Raw genomic sequence first — 19,906 nt, forward strand, 5'->3', positions numbered from 1 at the left:
ATATACCCTACACCCAAATCAAATGGCATGAACATCGAACGTAATGGTCGAGTTCTAGCTTGCATCCTTGGTATTTTTTCTTTTAAAAAAATGTAATGGCACTTTTTACAATGGACTGTAGCGTACAAGCAAGTTTTTTCTAGAATAAATATTTTCATTACATTGTATTTGGGAAAACAAACTTTGATCGAAAATTAAGCTAACATAATTTTTTTTAAATTATTTAAAAAATCATCCGCAACCATATTACTGAATATATTTCTTGTGGTGAAACATAAAAAGTTCTGTATACTTTTTTTGCAAATCTGTAATAGAATCTTACATTTTCCGGTTGCGTGTATCATTTATCATTCACGACTCAGCCGACTATCACAACCATTGCATCTAATGTAAATAGATCCTTGGCATTGTTAACAATATCTACCCTGCACGCTAACTTGACAGTACCCACTAATGAGAAAAATTCCACCCACTTTCAAGGAAATTTACTCAACACATTAATGGGTTAACTTTTACCCATTAGATTTTACTCATTAATGGGTACTTTCAAGTGAGCGTGTATTGCATCTTTCATTGCAGTAAAGTACTCCAATTAAAGGCCAGGTTCAACTGCTGATAACGTCTGATTACTAAGGATTGTAGCCAAATCCATGCGGGCTCAAATAATCGTGTTTTCTTTTAATTTTTGACCGAATTTCTCCTGGCAACAACCAAACCAGGAGAACAATGATCTTTTCAGCACATAAAACCTGGTACCTACCTCCCGATAGTCTAGTAAGTAAAAGCACAACCTAATAGGCTAGAGATGGCGAGCTCAATTCACGAACGATAAGTCGATAAAATTTTCAGGTTGTTTGTTCATTTACTGGGATCACTATGTTTGTAATGCATTCATTACTAAGAAAACTCTCAAAGGCATAAAGTTCCCGTTGGGTTGTATTAACCGGAAGAAGAATAAGAGGTGAACAAAGCTCCAAAATGCATATCAAGCCTCAGCAATCACCCATGCGAAGTGGATTGTTTCAACAGAAAGCAGTTGATACCACGGATCATCTTGGTCATCACCGATGTTTGTTTTTCAATGATGAACAAAGAGTTCTTAAGGAATGGGCTTCCTTTTCCCAACATCTGCCATCTCGGTGACACCTAATCTCACGGTTTATTACCCATTATAAATGATATCTCGTTAAAGTGGCTGGTCATCCGCAGCTTCTGTATCAGTCGTTGAAGGACTTCTCTCCCACATACGTCGGCATCAAATCGCATTCTGATTCGTTTGAGACGCGTGGTGTAGCCGCCATTGTCCAGTCTAAAAATAATCACGATCAAATCATATCACTTAAGCCGTAGTTGCGTGCGAAGATTCGTCAGCTGAGAAGATGTTCTAAGATAGTCGCAACGGGCATAGTCGGTGAATGTTTTCGGTCGAGTGACGTGTGAGCTGCTGCTAATTCTGCGATTGCGGTGCAGTTAGTAGGTCATATGTGCAGTATTTCCGAGAGGTGTTGAGTTCCGTGTTAGGAGAAGTAGTGTTTTTCGAGTAAAGATGACCATGGAAAGTCCACCGGAGGAAGTGGCACATGCCAGGCTATGGTTCAACACGATCGACTATGCGATATTCTTTTCGATGCTGGGAATGTCGGCGCTGATCGGATTGTACTATGGATTTTTCGCCAAGCAAAAGCAGAACAACACGGCCGAATATCTGCTCGGCAGTAAACAGATGAAGGTGTTTCCGGTGGCGATGTCGCTCACTGCAACGTGAGTATTATCTTCTCAATCAGTTTTCTTAAATGGTTCAATGCGAATGTAATGATGATGTAGTACTGGTAGGAAGCTTGGTAAAACAAGAAATAACTCGGTTCCGCCAAGATGAAATCCAGAAATGTACTCCTACTGATATATAGTCCCCTCCCCCACAATGATGGATCTATATCAGTGAACTTTTGAATACCCGTTCTCAATAATAGTACATATTAAAACAACTGCTCATGTTCAAAAGAAGTAAACATTTGCTAAACTTAAAGAATGTGAATGTGATAAATTTTAAGGAAAAACGAGTAGCATTCCCCGTTCTCAAATTTGTTTACATGTGTAGTAATTCTTGAAATGTCCCGTATCGTGGGTAGATCACCTTTTTGTTGTACGTTACGAGATGTTAGATATACCACTTATTCCTAGTCCTGTCTAGTTCAAACTAGTCAAAGGAACACATCTTAGTCAATGTTGCTTTTTATGCATTGTTACAAGATGAGTAAGTTAGTGTCCATATAGGGGAAATGGATGTAATGTCGGCCTACTTACTTACTTATCCTGGTCCGACATCCTTCAGGATTGCACCTGCATCACAATGTTACGCCAATTAACTCGGTCCGTGGCTGCTTGACCGTCCCACACTTCCAAGATCCTGCTCCACTTGGTCTAACCACCTTGCTCGCTGTGCCCCTTTTCGTCTTGTACCGGCCGGATTCGAGACAAACACCTTTTTTGCGGGATTGATGTCCGGCATTCTTAAAACGTGTCCCGCCCATCGTACCCGTCCAGTTTTCGCTACTTTCTGGATACAGGGTTCACCATAGAGTTGCGCACCGTACACCGTTCTCACATACCCCGCCAAAGATGGTCGTCGTTCAAAAACACCCAGTGCTTGCAGGTCCTCCTCGAGCATCGTCCACGTCTCGTGACCGTAGAGAACTACATTTACAGGTAAATTTAGTACAGGTGAAGTTTACCCGACCTCAGGGTCTTGTGGAGTCCGTAGTAAGCACGACTGCTGCAGTTGTTATCCGACGTCACCAATGATCTGAGGTACACAAATTCATCCACCACCTCGAAATCATCTCCGTCGATTGTCACGCTTCTGCCTATGCGAGCCCAATCCCGCTCGGTTCCTCCAGCTAACAGATACTTTGTCTTCGACGTATTTACCTTTAATCCAACCTTCTCTGCTTCACGCCACGGCCTGAAACGTTCTTCCGATAATGTCCACGTCGTCAGCGAAGCAGATGAACTGGCTGGACTTATTGAAGATCGTGCCTCGCATGTTAAAGCCCGCACATTTCATAACACCTTCTAGCGCAATGTTGAACAGGAGGCAGGAAAGACCATCGCCTTGTCGAAGCCCTTTGCGAGTTTCAAACGTGTCCGATAACGCACCCGATATCTTCACGCAGCATTGTGCACCATCCATCGTAGCCCTGATCAATCTGGTTAGCTTCCCGGGAAAACTATTCTCGTCTATAAGCTTCCATAGCTCACCCGTTGCGAAGTAATGAACCCACTGGTGATCGAAAACTTTGAGAAGCTTCTGGAGCTAAATCCTCAAACATGTTTTATTTTTTTTTATATATCTTTATTAAGGAGACTTTCAGCCGTTGGCTGGCTCGTCTCCGAAGGCATGTTTTATGATTTTGTACTACCTATATTTAACACAGGATGTCAGCCCTTCAAGAAATATTCTCAATCGTGCAGTCTTCTTCGATTTCGGCAATTCAGTGAATTTTGATTTATCTATGACGCAGGAAATCCGCGGAATTCCAAACCACCATCGTCCTATGATTGCTCCGTCATTATACTCTGCAAAGTTTGGCCATGTTGATTCTGCAAGAACGTTTTTCACAGATGGATCTCTAATAGAGGAGTCCGCTGGTTTTGGTGTATTTAATGAATTTCGTAGCGCCTCTCGAAAACTTGAAGCTCCTTGTTCTGTATATGTGGCTGAACTGGCAGCAATTGGAAACTATTGCTTCACTCCTTTCAGACCACTACTTTATTTTTACGGACAGTCTCAGTTCTATCGAGGCTATCCGTTCCATTAGGCCGGTAAAGCACTTCTCGTATTTTCTCTTGAAAATACGAGAACTTCTTAGTGCTTTATCCGTGCGCTCTTTCATCATCACCTTCACGTGGGTCCCTTCGCATTTCTCAATTTTGGGCAATGAGAAGGCGGATTCACTTGCGAAGGTGGGCGCTATTGAAGGCGACATTTATGATCGACAAATCGCCTATAGTGAATTGTTCTCTATTTATCGTCAGCAGTTGCTCGTTAGCTGGCAACATCAATGGAGTGAAGGGAGCTTGGGACGATGGCTACATTCAATTATCCCTAAGTTGTCGAAGTTTGCATGGTTCAAAGGGTTGGACTTGAGTCGAGACTTCATACGCGTGATGTCTCGTCTCATGTCCAATCACTATTGTCTAAACGCTCACTTGTTCCATGTGGGGTTGGGAGACAGCAATCTCTGTGAATGTGGACAAGGTTACCAGGACGCTGATCACATCCTTTGGTCTTGTGCGGAGTGTCGTGGAGTCAGATCACATTTTTATGATTCCCTTCGGGCTCGAGGTAGACAACCTAATGTTCCAGCTCGGGATATTTTGGCTAGACGCGATCTGGAGTTTATGAAACTCATTTATGTTTACTTTAAGAATATTAACCTTAGATTGTAAGTTTGATTAACCTTGTGTTTAGTTTGTATTTTGTACGTGTGAGTTTTCTTTTCAATTTTTGTTTTCAAGATGAAAAGAAATAATTTCATGCTTTAGGATTAATTAAATAGTTGTATCGTAAACCACATTTCAAACCTCCTTCTTCCCTTTTCCCATCCAAAAAATTGTAAATCTCCACTAACCTCGAGACAACCGCGAGTACTCGGTCCAGTTTCTTTAACTTTAAATATAAGACAGCAATAATGTATAACGCAAAGGATAACTCGGCTCTGTAAAGTTTATTCGATTGAGCCTTTACAAATAAAGTAATTATAAAAAAAATCTTCCAAAGCTCTTCACGGTCAATAGTGTTATAGGCAGCCTTGAAATCGATGAATAGGTGGTGCGTAGGGACTTAATATTCACAACACTATTGGAGGATCTGCCGCAACGTAAAGATTCGGTACGTTGTCGATCGCCCGTCCACAAAACTGGCTTGATAACTTCCAACAAATCTGCTTGCTATCGGCGATAAACGGCGAAAGATGATCTGGGAAAGCACTTTGTAAGCCGCATTAAGAATAGCGATCGCTCGATAGTTCTTACATTCTAGTTTGTCGTCTTTGTCATATACTGGGCATATTACTCCCTCTTTCCACTCCTCCGGTAGCTGTTCTGTATCCTGAACTATCAGTCGGTGCGGACAGGTGGCCAACATATCCGGGCCCATTTTGATAAGTTCCGCTCCGATACCATCTTTCCCAGCTGCTTTGTTGTTCTTAAGCTGTCGAATAGCATCCTTAACCTCACCCATCGTGGGAGCTGGTATGTCCCCCTCATTCGCTGTACCGACGCAGCCTTGGTCCTTCACCTCTGCGCCGTTCAGATGTTGATCGTAGTGCTGCTTCCACCTTTCAATCACCTCACGTTCGTCCGTTAAGATACCCCCTTCCTTATCCCGACACATTTCGGCTCGCGCCACAAAGCCTTGTCGGGATGCGTTGAGTTTCTTGTAGAACTTGTGTGTTTCTTGAGAACGATACAGCTGCTCCATTTTTTCGCACTCCAGTTCTTCCAGGCGGCGCTTCTGATCCCGGAAAAGATGGGTTTTCTGTCTTCGCTTCTGTTTATATCGCTCCACATTATGACGGGTTCCTTGCTGCAGCATCGCCGCCCGCGCTGCGTTCTTCTCGTCCAAGACTGTCTGACACTCTTCGTCGAACCGATCGTTCCGTTGCTTCCGCTCCACGAACCCAACGGCGCCTTCAGCAGCGCTGTTAATGGTTGCTCCAGCAATCCTCAAGAGAGGCTTCGGTGAACTCTCCCTCATCAGGCAACGCTGCGTCGAGGCATTGCACGTACTCAGATGCGACTTCGGGCAGCTTCAGTCGCTCCAGATTGTACCGTGGCGGGCGATGTTGGCAACGGAAAGTTTTTGGCGCACCTTGGCCATTAGAAGGTAGTGGTCCGAATCGATATTTGCGCCGCGATAGGTCCTGACGTTGATAATGTCCGAGAAGTGCCTTCCGTCGATCAAAACGTGGTCGATTTGCGATTCTGTCTGCTGTGGTGATCTTCAGATATGGGAGACTATGCTGGAAGAAGGTTCTACGTATGGCCATGTTCTTAGAGGCGGTGAAATCGATGAGTCTAAGGCCGTTGGCGTTCGTTAGCTGGTGAGCGCTGAACTTTCCTATAACCGGTCTGAATTCCTCCTCCTCCTGGTCGACCATCACGATGAAAGCTCTACTTAGTGGCCACCACCTCGGCCCAGCTAACGAATTTGATTCGCTAGTTGGGCCAACTGACAGAAGGCTAAAATTGATTGAAGCAAGTTGCTTGAAGCAGAGTGGAAAAAGCAAATAATTAAGTACACAATTTTTGTTTTTGTTTTCTTCTAGAATTTTAAATGAATCTCAAATGTTTCGAGCAAATACCAATCGTTAACATTCATTACATATGATTCGCAGTCCTAACCGCATATGCTTACCCCCTGGAAGAATTTATGATCGATTGTCAAATCCAATTTGACATGAGATTTTGACATCCAGTTGCTTTTTAATTGGGTCATGGCCCAACCAACGGATGCCGAACTAACAAGCAGCCCAAGTATTAAAAGCCCAACCAGCGAATTTGGACTGTATTTAAAATTAACCATCAACCGCTGAAACTATATGAATTATCGCGTATTTCTGTTGTTCATTACATACCAAGCGAAAACTTAATCATAGTTTGTTGTGGAGTGTTGTGGTTTTTAGATGCCCGATGACCCTGGAGGGATCGTGTTTGCTAAATGAGCAGAATATCATGGGTTTAATCTCAAGCTCTCCCACAACAAAATAACCGCCATCGTTGGTTTCCGAGAGCATAAAGCGCAGTTAATAAACAAAAGTTGAATTGTTTAAACCATGGATTTTGGAAAGGATGCATGCGTGATCCAGTTTAGAAGACATTGTAGGTTGCATACGGGGACGTCACTTCATTTGGATAGCTTTTTGTTAAGTCGGCCGTAGATTGTGGTAATGTAAGGGGCACGGTGACTATGGAGCAACCGTTTTTGCACATTGAGTAAAAGATCATGGGTTAAATCCCCAGCCTCGTTACATTACTGAGTTGATCTATCCAGGCCTCTATTGTAGAAAATCATCAATAATAGAAAACGGTGGAACGATTTGGAAAAGTAAAACGTATATTTAGTAAGCCTGATCCGATATAGAAGACATTGTTAACTACTTTCGAGGATTTCATTTCATTGTAATAGCTTCTTATAACCGATAATGAACGATGGTCGGTCGTAGCTTGTTCTGATTAAGGGGCACGGTGGCTTTTGAGCGATCGTTTTTGTTTACTGAGCAGAAGATCGTTGGTTAGAACCCAAGCACCTTTCAGTATTGACCGTAATGAAATTCACTTAAAATAACGGGTACGTAAAAGAAGTAATATTTGAGTTTTCGGAAAGACGTGTTCATTGGAAATCTATATCAAATTCTTCTCAAGAGCAATTTTTGTCGTCTTCGGTGAGGTCGTCACCGGGATCGAAACACAGTATCAACAAATTGAGCGAAAACTTGATCGTAATTGTTTTGTGATATAAGGAGCTCGGTGACTTAGTGACGACCGATTTTGCTTGCTGAGCAGAAGACCGTGCGTTTAAAACCAAGCTCTTCTTCTTCTTCTTCTTATTCGCATATCAAGCTTATTGCCTAGTGCATATTAGCTTATTGCGTGCAGATTAGTGTTCTAAATGCACTTTCACAGCTATTATTATGGGAGCTGCACTATTGAATCGTTAGGACATCAATTCAGCATATGATTTATCAAAACGAATCCTGCTGCAATCCCAACCCTTTTATCCAACATCGTGGAAGTGCAGTGGTGTTCTCGGCTTTCATTTCATTTCGCTTTAGCGAGTATTACGTCAACATATTCCTACCCAAGCAACGCCTATTGGTTATCTGTGTAATTACAGCTAATCTGGCAATAACGAAGATGCATCTACGGGCGGTCAATCAATTTCAACACTGAAGAAGATATTTAGAAAGGTCATGAAAAATCCTTTCAGGCAGTACGAACCCCACATTGATGCAAATGGGTGCACTTTTGTGTACGCTTTGCACTGTTTGATATTTGAATTCAAACTTACTCGTGTTTTTTTTTATTAATTACTTTATTTGTACAGGCTTAATCGAATAAACTTTACAGAGCCGAGTTATCATTTTCGTTATACATTAAATATTAATGTCTTATATTTAAAGTTAAAGGAACTGGACCGGATACTCGCGGTTGTCTTGAGGTTAGTGGAGATTTACAATTTTTTTGATGGGAAAAGGGAGAAGGAGGTTTGAAATTCTTACTCGTGTTGTTCATCTTATAATTTACCTAACTGGTAATTAACGGGATTGTCACAAGTTTGTACTGTGTACCTTTGAAAAATTGCAAGTATCACCGGCATCGACATCCACAGGACTTCACTAAAATTGATTAGCAGGAGATTTTTTTGAATGCTTCCTGATCAACATGACAAATTTTCAAAAATCTTAAGGATGACATTTGATTTTTCGAGTTGAAGATCTTCAGAATAGATCAACATGAAATCTATGAAAATATCCAGAGAACTTTATTGCAATTTTTGATCATATGGAAATCCTTCCTGATCAATCTACCGTTCTGGAAGAATATCTGAGCGACGTAATTTGATTTTTTGAAGATCTTCGGAATGAACTGCATAAACTTGTAGTCTTTTTTTTAATGAAAATCCATTATGCCTACCAAATCTAAAATTGCTACTAAACATTTCGGTTATGCCAAATGAAATCCCTATCTTTCATCTTTTTAGTTGTGCAAATATTTTGATTTCTCTTGAGAATTTTTAATATATACAAAGTTTTAGATCAATAGCATTCATTTGCGATTTACCAAGCCACTTTTTCACTTTCTTCTATTTGCATGAACAAAAGGAATGATCCGTGAAAATTCGAACTGTATCTTATAGGACAGCGATTCAGTTGTCCAATGACATGCTTATTTTTAAAATTGGAGGAAGGTTAGCTCATAAAGAAAGCATTTTAAAGGATTCATTCGGCCGCTAAAATTTTTTAACATGTCAAATGAAAGGTCTAACTTTCCCCATTATGGGGTTTTCAATATATATTTATTTTAATGCATTTATAATACGCAAAAATTAAGCACTTTTGAAAACTGTTAGAGCTCCTAGTTACCGAGGGTTCCATCAATTTGACCTTTGCCGATCGATGTATCTAGTTTCATAACTAGAACTTCTGAATAAGTACCAAAAATAGTTTTTGAGAACCTCGTGCACAAAGTTGACGATATTTGTGTGTTTGATCAGTTGCAGATCTTCAGAGTAATGCTTGATCAACCGAAAGTCTTGAAAAATAACCTGAGAACTTTAGTGGTATCTTATTTAAAAATTCGTGAATATCTACGAAGATCTGTAAAAGTCTACGAAGTTTCCTGCAGTTCTACAAAGATTTATGTACATGAACTTTAAAATCAGTTCCTGAACTAAGTTTTAATCCTTTGAGCTTTTCTGATGTTTTCTGAGCATCTATAAAGTTTTCTAAACTTGTAGGAAGCTCCGTGATACACTGGGAAGTTCCATCAACTTCTAAAAAATCCCTGAACCTCTACGACTTTGATATTCAATCTAGTTTGCTGACCTTGTACGAATTTTCTTTTAACACTTATGACAGACATACCGAGTAATGCCATTGTACAACAATCAATATGAAACTATCGATTTCAATTTGGCTCACTACTTGACTAGCCTATTGGTCCCAAGCAAATCGATTAACGTACCCCATTCTAGACGACATTCTAGTACTACGCAATGTTTGTTTTGATTCGCTATGAAAGTTTGACAGATAAAATTAGGGGTTAGTGGATTTTCCTATGTTTCGTGGGGTGAATCGATTAGCCTGGGACCGAAGACAGTACCAGAGCTGAGCCAAAAAGTTGAACACGTTTCTTCGGAACCTACTAGTCTTAGTCTTAGTTACCTTTATGATTGTACTTCTTTAATCTAGTACGTCGATTTCGGTATTAGAATTAAAGGAGTAAAATTGTACTACTCGGTTTTTCAATGTTAGGTATAACTCGTAAAGTGTTCCTTGAACATTCACATAGTTCCTTTATCTATACTTATAAAACATTTTCTAATCTTTCACGAAGTTCTCTGCAATTCTTCCAAGTCACATAATTTGTATTCCAAGGTATCTTAATTCGACAAAGACCTCAAAACATTTTTTTTTAACGTCTTCAAACTTCTAGCAGAGGCTGAACCTATTCCATAAATTTTACGAACCATTTGGGCTAACCGAAATTCCCAAAACTTCCAGGAAGTACTCAGAACAAACCCTGAAGTTATAAGATGTTTCCTGAGCATCCACGAAATTCCCTAAACTTGCATATGGATGAAAGTCTCTTCCATAAAGAAACCTAACCTAATTCCCTGCACTTCTATGAAATTCCCTGCACTTCTACGATGTTACCTGCACTTCTATGAAGTTTTACGAAGTTTCTCGAATTGCTACGTTATTCACTAAACTTACACAAAGCCTACTAAACTACTATGTAGTTCACTATACTCTTGTGAAGTTACCTGAACTATTGAAAATTTCGTGAATTCTCTGCAATGTTCCCTTAAGTTCTAGTAAATTTTCTGAAATTCTGCGGAATTCCCTAAACTTTTCGATGTACATTAAACTTTAACAAAGACATCTGAAGTAGAAAAAATGTCCTGGAAATTTTACGAAATTTTCGGTAACTAAACAAAGTTAAGTTAAGTTTTCGGTAACTAAACAAAGTAGTGCAATGTTCCCACTTCAACGAAGTTCTCCGGAATTAAAACGACCTCTACGAAACTCACTGAATTTCAAATAAATCGCCTGAGTTTGTACGATATTCCTGAACATCTAAAAGTCCCTGAAGTTTTAAGATGTTCAAAGAAGTAAAATTAAAACCCTTATCGTCAACGAAGTTCCCCGAAGTTCTATAAAGTTTGATGAAGTTCTACACAAGTTCTCTCCACTACTACATTTACCGAAGCTCTACAACATTCTCAGCACTTTTATGAAGTTCACTGAAATTCTACGAAAATTGCTAAGCTACTGCAATGTTTGCGGAGCTGTTTGTAAATTATCTGAACTGCTGTTTGCTGCAGTTCTAGAAAGTTGCCAATATGCTACTACTAAGATTTCGAAAGTTCTATGAAAGCAAATGACGCACCAAGAGCTAAAATCGGCTCAGAATCAACCAAGATATGGCCATTTCACTGGAATCGGTCCTGAAGGGGGGTTCTGAGTGCGGTCAGTTCTTTCATTCACTCAAAACATGATATGTGACACCTCTCTCTTGGGCCTCCCTTAGCTCAGTCGGTAAAGGCGCAGCTACAAAGCAAGACCATGCTGGAGGTGGCTGGGTTAGATTCCCGGTACGGTCTAGGAATTTTTCGGGTTGGAAAATTTCTCGACTTCCTTGGGCATAGAGTATGATGGTACTTGCCACACAATTATACTAATGCAAAAATGGTACAAGCATCGAAAGCTCTCAATTAATAACTGTGGAAGTGCACCTAGAACACTAAGTTGAGAGCACGCAATAAGCTAATATGCGATTAGCAATAAGCTTGAAATGCGAAGAAGAAGAAGAAGGACTCCTCTTTCTTTATGGTTTTTTACCAATAGGCTTTCTATAGAATTTAAATTGAGCATTGACCACATTGGCTACTTCCGGAGCCACCGGAGTGCCCCCGGGGAAACCTGTAGCAGGGGACAAATTCATTTTTACTCCAAAACATGCCGTGCGCACCTCTTTCTTCGTGGTTTTTTTTAACAATAGGCTTTCTACAGATTTAAAATGGACCATTGACTACATGACACTTCCGGAACCACCGGAGTGCCCTCGGGGGAACCCGTAGTAGGGGACAAATTCATTTTTACAAAAATCATGCCGTGTGACACCTCTTTCTTCATGATTTTTCATCAGTAGGCTTTTTATAGACTTTAAATGGATCATTGACCACATTGGCCACTTCCGAAACCACCGAAGTACCCCCGGGGGAACCTGTAGTACGAGACAATTGCATTATTACACCAAAACATGCCGTACAACACCTCTTTCTTCGTGGTTTTTCATCCGTAGACTTTCTATGGACTTTAAATGGATCATTGACTACATTGACCACTTCCGGAACCACTGAAGTACCCCCGGGGGCACCTGTAGTAGGGGGAAATTGCATTCTTACACCTAAACATGCCGTGCGACCGCTCTTTCTTCATGGTTTTGCATCAGTAGGCTTTCTATAGGCTTTAAATGGATCATCGATCGCATTCACCACTATCGGAACAACCGGAATGCCCCGAGGAAACCTTAAGTAGGGGAGAATTTAATTTTTACACCAAAACATACCGTGTGACAGCTCGTTCTCCATGGTTTTGCATCAGTAGGCTTTCTATAAAGTTGAATTGGATCATTAATTACATTGGCCGCCTCGGAACTACCAAAATGCGCTACGGGAAACCTGCAGTAGGTGACAATTGCATGTTTACGCCAAACTGTGGCATACGATAGCTCTTTCTCGTGGTTTTTCATCAGTAGGCTTTCTATAAACTTTTATTGGATTATTGGTCACATTTCCCGCTCACTGAACAACCAAGAGGCCCCACGGAAACCTGTAGCAGGGGACAATTGCATTTTTACACCAAAACATTCCGTATGGCAGCTCTTTCTTCACGGTTTTTCATCAAAATACTTTTAAAGACTTGAATTGGATTATTGACTAGATTGGCTGCTCTCGGCACCACCGGGATTTCCCTGGGGAGGGATCCCTTTAGCAGGGGACAATTGCATGTTTGAACCAAAATGTGCCGTGCAACAACTCTTTCTTCATGATTTTTCATCAAAACGGTTTCTGTAGAAGTGGATTATTGACCATATTGGCCAGTTTCGAAACCATCGAGAAGCCCCCGGAGAACCTAGAGCAGAGGACAATTATATTTTTACACCAATTCATGCCGTACAACAGCTCTTTCAATAATTCAATAATAACATTGAGAAAGATTTTTTCGGAAGCAAGGACTAGCCTTGCTCTCGTCTGGGAATTGAATCGTACGGTTAATGAATTGTTTCAATAGGTATTTAATACCACTCGTCAATCAAAAGTTTTTCAAACTTTTTTACGTCGATGGTGGGAACACGCTCCTCACTCAAATGGGAAAGCAACGAAAAACAACGCATTTTACTCCAGGGGTGCATTTTAGTTCATCCTTACTTAATATTCAAATTTTGCTTTTGTCTTCGTTAATGTGACTATGCAGCGTGTGATTAGTAAGATCAGATTGAAAAAGAGAAGAAGACAAAGATGCATATACAATAGACTGATGCAAAATTTGACTTTTTCGCTCCACATAGCCTAAATGGTTTCAAATCGGGTCCTGATTTGCCTCCCAAAGTTACAACTCATTTGGTAAGAAACAGACTTCACACAAGCCATTTGAAGTTTACATGTAAATTACTATGGGAAATCATAACTTTTTGTTCATTGCCTTCTAGTCTTTTTCCATATTGAACTGCGAAACAGTTCGATATCCATTCTTACAGAAAATTTTCTCAGCTACAACTTTGCTCAAGTTTGTTTCTATGTAAAACGAGACAGGAAAAAGTTATTAATTATTTAAGAGATTGGTAAACTTATGACATGATCAAGCAGCTGCTCTGTAGGCAACACTGTATTTTGCAGTGTGACATAGTAGCCATGATTTTTGTGTCCTATTCAACGCCCCAGAAACACCAATGTTGCCTGCTGAGCAGTTGATTGAGCATGATCATTATACATCAGCGCATTGAACCATTGATAACTTTCGATCCTTGCATTTAATCAAAAAATTGTTTTTGATCAAAGCTGTAGCTGGGAAAATTTCCTACAAGTACAGTTGAAAGCTTTTGAAGCAGACCTATATGGTGAAATATTAGATAGACATGAACAAAAATCTTGGTTTTACCATAGTAATTCCCATACAAACTTCAACTATTTCTCACCAAATGGGTTCAAATTTTGATAGGTTAGTCAGGATCCGATTTGGAATCGTTTAAGTATTGTGGAGCGAAAATTTCAAATTTTGCATCACTCTAATATTCATTCTTTGCGATTCGTTATGAACAATGTGAACAGTGAACGTTGCGACCAAGATAATCATAAAAGGTAGCCTTGATGTTGACTTGCATCTGTATTAGTATTTCGAAAATCAGCTGATAACCTGTTTTACTGTTGTTGTGATCCATTCAAAGTCAATAGAAAGCCTACTGATGAAAAACCATGAAGAAAGAGGTGTCGCATGGCATGTTGTTATGTAATAACGGAATTGTTCCCTACTACATGTTCCCTCGGGGGTACTCCGGTGTTTCCGGGAGTAGCCAATGTGGCCAAACTCATCACTAATTTAGCAATTTAGACATGCCCTCAGGAAACCCAGAATATCTCCGGTATCCGGTAGCCATGGTCACTTCCATTGCCTTACCATCAAATTTGATTAGTTTTCCAGTCGAATGCTTCTTGAAGATTAAAAATTGAACACTGTTCAATGAAGTTACAACAGTCTAAAGTTGGACAAAATTTTGCTAGTACCCTAAATTTCTCACAACCCCTGTATAACAAACTGCATTAATCTTTTTATTATAACGTGGATAATATTGAGCATTTACTGTGTGATCGAATATATTTCTCACGGTGCACTTACTGGTTCAAGTTCTTAAAGAAATAAAATCGAGTCGAAATAAAAATCCCGGTATCCACGGGATTGCGGAATTTATAAGTGTTTATCCCTGGATCTGGGAATCCCGGGATTTTTCATCCCGGGACAACTATCTAGTAGGAACAGACATAACTTTTCTTGTCCGAAAATATGCATTGGATGTAAGAAATCCATCCTTACATTTGATGTTCATGACATTTTTTTTGCATATAATTATCGATTTTCGTTCAGATCCATCAGGAATTAGGCTGACGTCAAAACACAAAATAGAAGTTTGCTACTGTGTTACATGTCAGATGCGAACCAGCCATTCAGCCTTCAATCTCTTTAATAAAGTAACCTAACCTAAGCTACCCTGTGTTACATCGCATGTGTTTCGATTGTTGTCCCAATATGAATATAATGGAGCGGCAGTATAGATATCACCCATCATAGTGCCCATCATTATCCTTTGGATTGTAATGAATTAAGGTAAAACTAACAATCACCCGCTTCCATTTTCAGTCACATCTCCGCCGTCACGATGCTGGGCGTCCCGGCGGAAATGTACCGCTACGGCACCCAGTACTGGGCCTGTTCCATCTCCGGAATAATCGTCACCATATTCATGGTGTACGTTTTCCTTCCGGTGTTCTTCGAACTGCAAACAACCTCCTGCTATGCCTACCTGGAGCTACGTTTCAGCAAACGGGTCCGCTCGTTGGCCAGCCTCCTATTCATGCTGTACTGTCTGCTGAACGTTCCGGTGCTAATCTACACACCGGCGATAGCATTCAGTCATGGTAAGTAACACACGGCAATGCCTTCAATCACAGTTCGATATCCGTTGTTCAAACATGCTGCCTTTGCTTTCAGTCAGTGGGATCAATTTGCACATCATCACGCCAGTCATATGCTGTATTTGCATTTTCTACACCACTTTTGGGGGAATACGGTTTGAGCAAATTCGCCATTTTTTTCGGACTGAACAGTGAGGTTTGATTAATCGATGCTTTTTGATGGTTTTAGCGCTGTGATATGGACGGATACTTTGCAATTTGGAGCAATGCTGTTGGCGCTCTGCGTGGTAATGACGCTCGGAACTCTGCAGCTGGGTGGCTTTATTAACATTTTCAAAATTGCTGATGCAGGAGGTCGACTGATTTGGTTCAAGTACGTATTGATTTATCATGTGTATAACAGTTAATGAATTGCGATTTTTTTTCAGCGTGGATCCTGATCCCACCCTGCGGTCATCGTTTTGGCTAGTATCGGTAGGGCTCACCTCGATGTGGATTTCTAACATTGGAGTAACCCCGGAATGCATACAACGATTTTTAACTGTTCCAGATCTATCGAGTGCCAAAAAGTGACCACAAACGCATATTTTAAAGTTACAAAATAGCTCAATACAACCCACTTCTAGGGCAGTTTGGATATTCGGTGCCGGACATATTATCGTAAAGCTGTGTTCCGTCTACAATGGCCTGCTGATATTTAGTAAATACCACGACTGCGACCCAGTTCACTCCGGTTTGGTGAAGAAAAACGATCAGATTTTCGCCTACTACGTTCTGGACGTTGCACAGAAAATTCCCGGGCTGCCCGGATTGTTTGTCGTGGGAATATTTTCCGCTGCTCTATCATCGATGTCGACCACCATGAATACCCTATCCGGAACGATGTACGATGACTTCGTGAAGCCTCACTTCAATTTAAACGAGTCAACGGCAAGCACGGTCATCAAATCTATGGTCGTATTCATTGGAGTACTCTGTTTGCTGTTGGTGTTTGTGGTCGAGAAGCTGGGCAGTGTGTTCAGTTTGGCAATCTCGGTGTCCGGAGTGACGTCCGGTACGCTGTTGGGGATCTTCTTCCTTGGAATGTTCTCCCCGAAAATCAATGCTAAGGTAAGAAGGGATACTTTTTGGCTCTAGGATTGAAGTTAATCAACCTCTCATGCAGGGTGCATTCTGGGGTGCGATTATTTCACTGGGAGCGTTATGCGTGATAGCAGCAGGAGCTCAGTTGGAGATCCTTAATGGGAATCTTAAGTATCAGAGTCTGCCGCTACGGTATGATGGCTGCTCGGGATTCAATTCAACTGGGTAAGTTTTCGATTGATATTTTCATTCGTCCGTCTCTTATCATCATCAATTTCGATCCATTCCCCATTTTCAGCACGGAAACCTCTACCTTCTATGTCGACGCTGAGGGACATGACAATTCCGAGGTGCCTTGGGTGTTCCGATTGGGTTTCATGTACTACTCCCTTCTGGGCACGGTCATAGCCGTTGTAGCGGGAACCATCATTAGTTTCATCACGGGAGGTCAAAAGGAACCCATTCCAGAGCAGCTACTAACGCCCTGGGTTCGCCCTCTGTACAGACCGATTCGCAGCGTCGACGACTACGAGTGCAAACTTACCAAAAATCAGCTGTACGCGGTTAAGGAGGTGCAAAAAAATTGTAAATAGAATTACTCTAAGATCAGATCTTTATTGTAAATAGTTCTAAAAAATATTTCAAATATTAAATCAATGCTACCGTTTATCTGGCTTTCCCAGAGCAGGCCTTACGTAAGTTTTGGAACCCATTCGTTGGTTGATGTACTGCTGACGAATTTCTCTCAATTGCTTGGCAATTGAAATCACTTCCTGATCGGCATCGTTCAAGTCCTTTTTCAATGTATTGTTGTAAGTGCTGTAGATCCACTCAACAGACTTCTCCACGTTAGCTTGAAATCCCTCCAGAACATGCTTGGTATGGCGAAAACGTGCTGGATTGACCATATCAGTCAACATGTAGATCAATCCATGCTTCACAGCGGACTGCTGTCGAAGAGTAACGAAAGGAATTTCAACCTGAGGCAACGCTGCCTGAGCTGCCTCCAAGGCGATCAAAGCACCGTGACATGCCGTTCGGCAATCCAGCACCAAAGAAATCCTCTCCGCTGCTGTAGATGACTGTTCAACAAGATTCCAGTATTCGACGGCTTGCAGTAGCCCTTTAAGTGAAGCTCTCATTAATAAACCAGCCGTCCTCCATTGCTCGGAGACTCCCCCTAAACGGTCACGGATTTCACGCGCCGAATCAAGTTCCTCGTCCAGACGTTGCTCAAGTACGGAACTGTAGCTGCCATTGTTTGCCGAGGCTACCAAATGATCCAACTCCAAGTAGAGTGTCTGCAGTCGTGTGAAACTCTGGCGAAGATTTGCTACACGAGCTCGCGAGTGTTCAACCATATCTGCGCGAAAACTTTGCGCCTCGAGTGTCATGGCAGAGCGGGTGATGCGGGCAATGAACTCCTCCTGCCGAGCGGCTTTCACCGGATCCAGTGCGATGCCCAATTTCAGGGCTATCTGTTGAAACACAAAATCAAAGTTTACATCTTCATCGAATGATCGTACAATTAATGAGTAAAATGAAACAACCATACAACATCTAGTGAAAAGAAAATACATACTCGACGAACCTTAGCCGTATCATCTCTACTACGATCGAAAGCCACTTCAGCAGTTTCCGGCTTGGAAGATCCATACGCCCCATTCGGAACATCATCCAGTCTAACATCAATCACCAATCTGTTGTCGCGTTCATACAGCTCGTTGGTGGCACCAGCTTTTTCAAACACCGCATTCAGATGTTCAATCCACGCTTCCGCAGTCAGTAGCCGAGGTCCCGGACAACTGCTCTCAAGAACACATATCTCCTCGTCTAGTCGCCGGTACGCTTGGGGGACAGTTTCCGAAGGCTTGATTTGATGCAGAATTTTTATGATAAGTTCAATCAAATAAATACAATTTTTTCACCTTCGGTGCAGCGTTTTCCACCTGAACGGAATCCCCTGGCAATCCAGTGAAAGTTTTGGCAACTCTCCGCACAGGTGTGCTCGGATAGGTATCTCCTTCTTCTTCGACCGCTGTGCTTGATGTGGAGCATCCCATGGTACATCTCGCTAACGATTTGCCAAGGAATCAACTATCAACCGTCGTGTGTACTCTCGTAGGTACTTTCGCGCGATTCAGTATCGATTGCAACGACCTCCAAATGACTCACTTCACGCGTGGCTGGTATTCACGTTAACGACAATAGCACTGAGCTTTGCATAGTAGTAGCACATTTGCCTTCACTTTTTTATGTTTACTCAATCAAATCAGTAGGGGTAACTCCATGGTGTGCTTAGGTACCTACATGTGAAGGTCGAGTCACTCACTGAAAGGACTGACGAGGAAAAATCATTTTCCACTCATGCAGGGTGTCACTGGGGGAATAATCGCGACTGCGAGGTACATATATCATTCCGGTTCAATGCAGTCAGCGTCGCGTGCTATACACGCGATTATCTATTGTAGTGATCTATTCAGATGCTACTGGATAACGAATAACTGGCATGGTAACTGGCATGCTATTTGATAGTTAATAGCTCCAAAGCATTAACGATGAATAAAGAAAAATAAATTATCAGTGACGAACTTAAAGCTTCAGGCTGAATAGGACAAGACGCAGACAGTTAAGGAGGGGGAGGGGGTTGACGAGTATGGTATGAATGAATGTCAACCGATGAGACGGACTTTAAATCTATCAAAAACAGTCCTTGTAATTTGTGGACAGCTCCTTAATAGCTGTACATATTTAACTGCTAGCTTTGTACCCTATGTGGACAATTACATGCAATCGGTTCAGACACTAAAAAGAGCTAGCTTTGATATTGTGATAACAGTAATTCTCTGTATGCCACAAAAATGTATTTTACCTGCACTATTAATCCATTAGTTTGTAGGTGAATCGTTCTGTAATTAGGACCATGATGATAATTTTGATAATTGTGTGTGATAATTAGAGACGTCCGATTTGAAGAATATTTGATAATAAATAATGCAACGAAAATGGTTATTGATTTATTTTTTCAATATTTAAAATGTTTGACCTGAAATTCTCGAATAGGGGAAATGGATGTAATGTCGGCCTAAAAACCCCTAATTTGGTTCCATACATAAATTCAGCAATCGACTAAATTTTCAGTAGCGACCAAAAATATCCATAAGTACCGTCCCAATGACGCGTTCATCTAGATAAAATTCATAAATAGCAGATTTTTAGCGATGGGCCCAATCTTAGATCCATAGGCCAACATTAGAGCCATTTCCCCTAGCTGGAGATTGTTTGAATACTTCCTGATCAATATTACATTTTGAGAGAATATATGCGGGAAGACATTTTAATTTT

General features: G+C 41.2%; 2 protein-coding genes across 2 annotated transcripts; one reads left to right on the forward strand and one right to left on the reverse strand.

Moving 5' to 3' along the window:
• The first annotated feature begins 1,264 nt into the window (after positions 1-1,264).
• On the forward strand, positions 1,265-17,300 carry LOC135702874 (sodium-coupled monocarboxylate transporter 1-like). The gene is made up of 8 exons (XM_065223926.1): positions 1,265-1,761; positions 15,204-15,481; positions 15,555-15,633; positions 15,708-15,851; positions 15,907-16,047; positions 16,105-16,588; positions 16,644-16,786; positions 16,860-17,300. Exons 1-8 carry the CDS (start codon positions 1,547-1,549, stop codon positions 17,152-17,154), a joined length of 1,779 nt encoding a protein of 592 aa, XP_065079998.1. The 5' UTR covers positions 1,265-1,546; the 3' UTR covers positions 17,155-17,300.
• On the reverse strand, positions 17,221-18,655 carry LOC135702881 (uncharacterized). The gene is made up of 3 exons (XM_065223938.1): positions 18,490-18,655; positions 18,144-18,431; positions 17,221-18,039 (listed from the first exon to the last, which is right to left on the reverse strand). Exons 1-3 carry the CDS (start codon positions 18,622-18,624, stop codon positions 17,221-17,223), a joined length of 1,242 nt encoding a protein of 413 aa, XP_065080010.1. The 5' UTR covers positions 18,625-18,655.
• Between the last annotated feature and the right edge of the window lie 1,251 nt (positions 18,656-19,906).

This window comes from Ochlerotatus camptorhynchus, unplaced genomic scaffold (genome assembly GCF_037179485.1).
Source record: "Ochlerotatus camptorhynchus isolate MF236.1 unplaced genomic scaffold, CSIRO-AGI_Acam_v1.1 ptg000202l, whole genome shotgun sequence".
Taxonomy (NCBI): Eukaryota; Metazoa; Arthropoda; class Insecta; order Diptera; family Culicidae; genus Ochlerotatus; species Ochlerotatus camptorhynchus.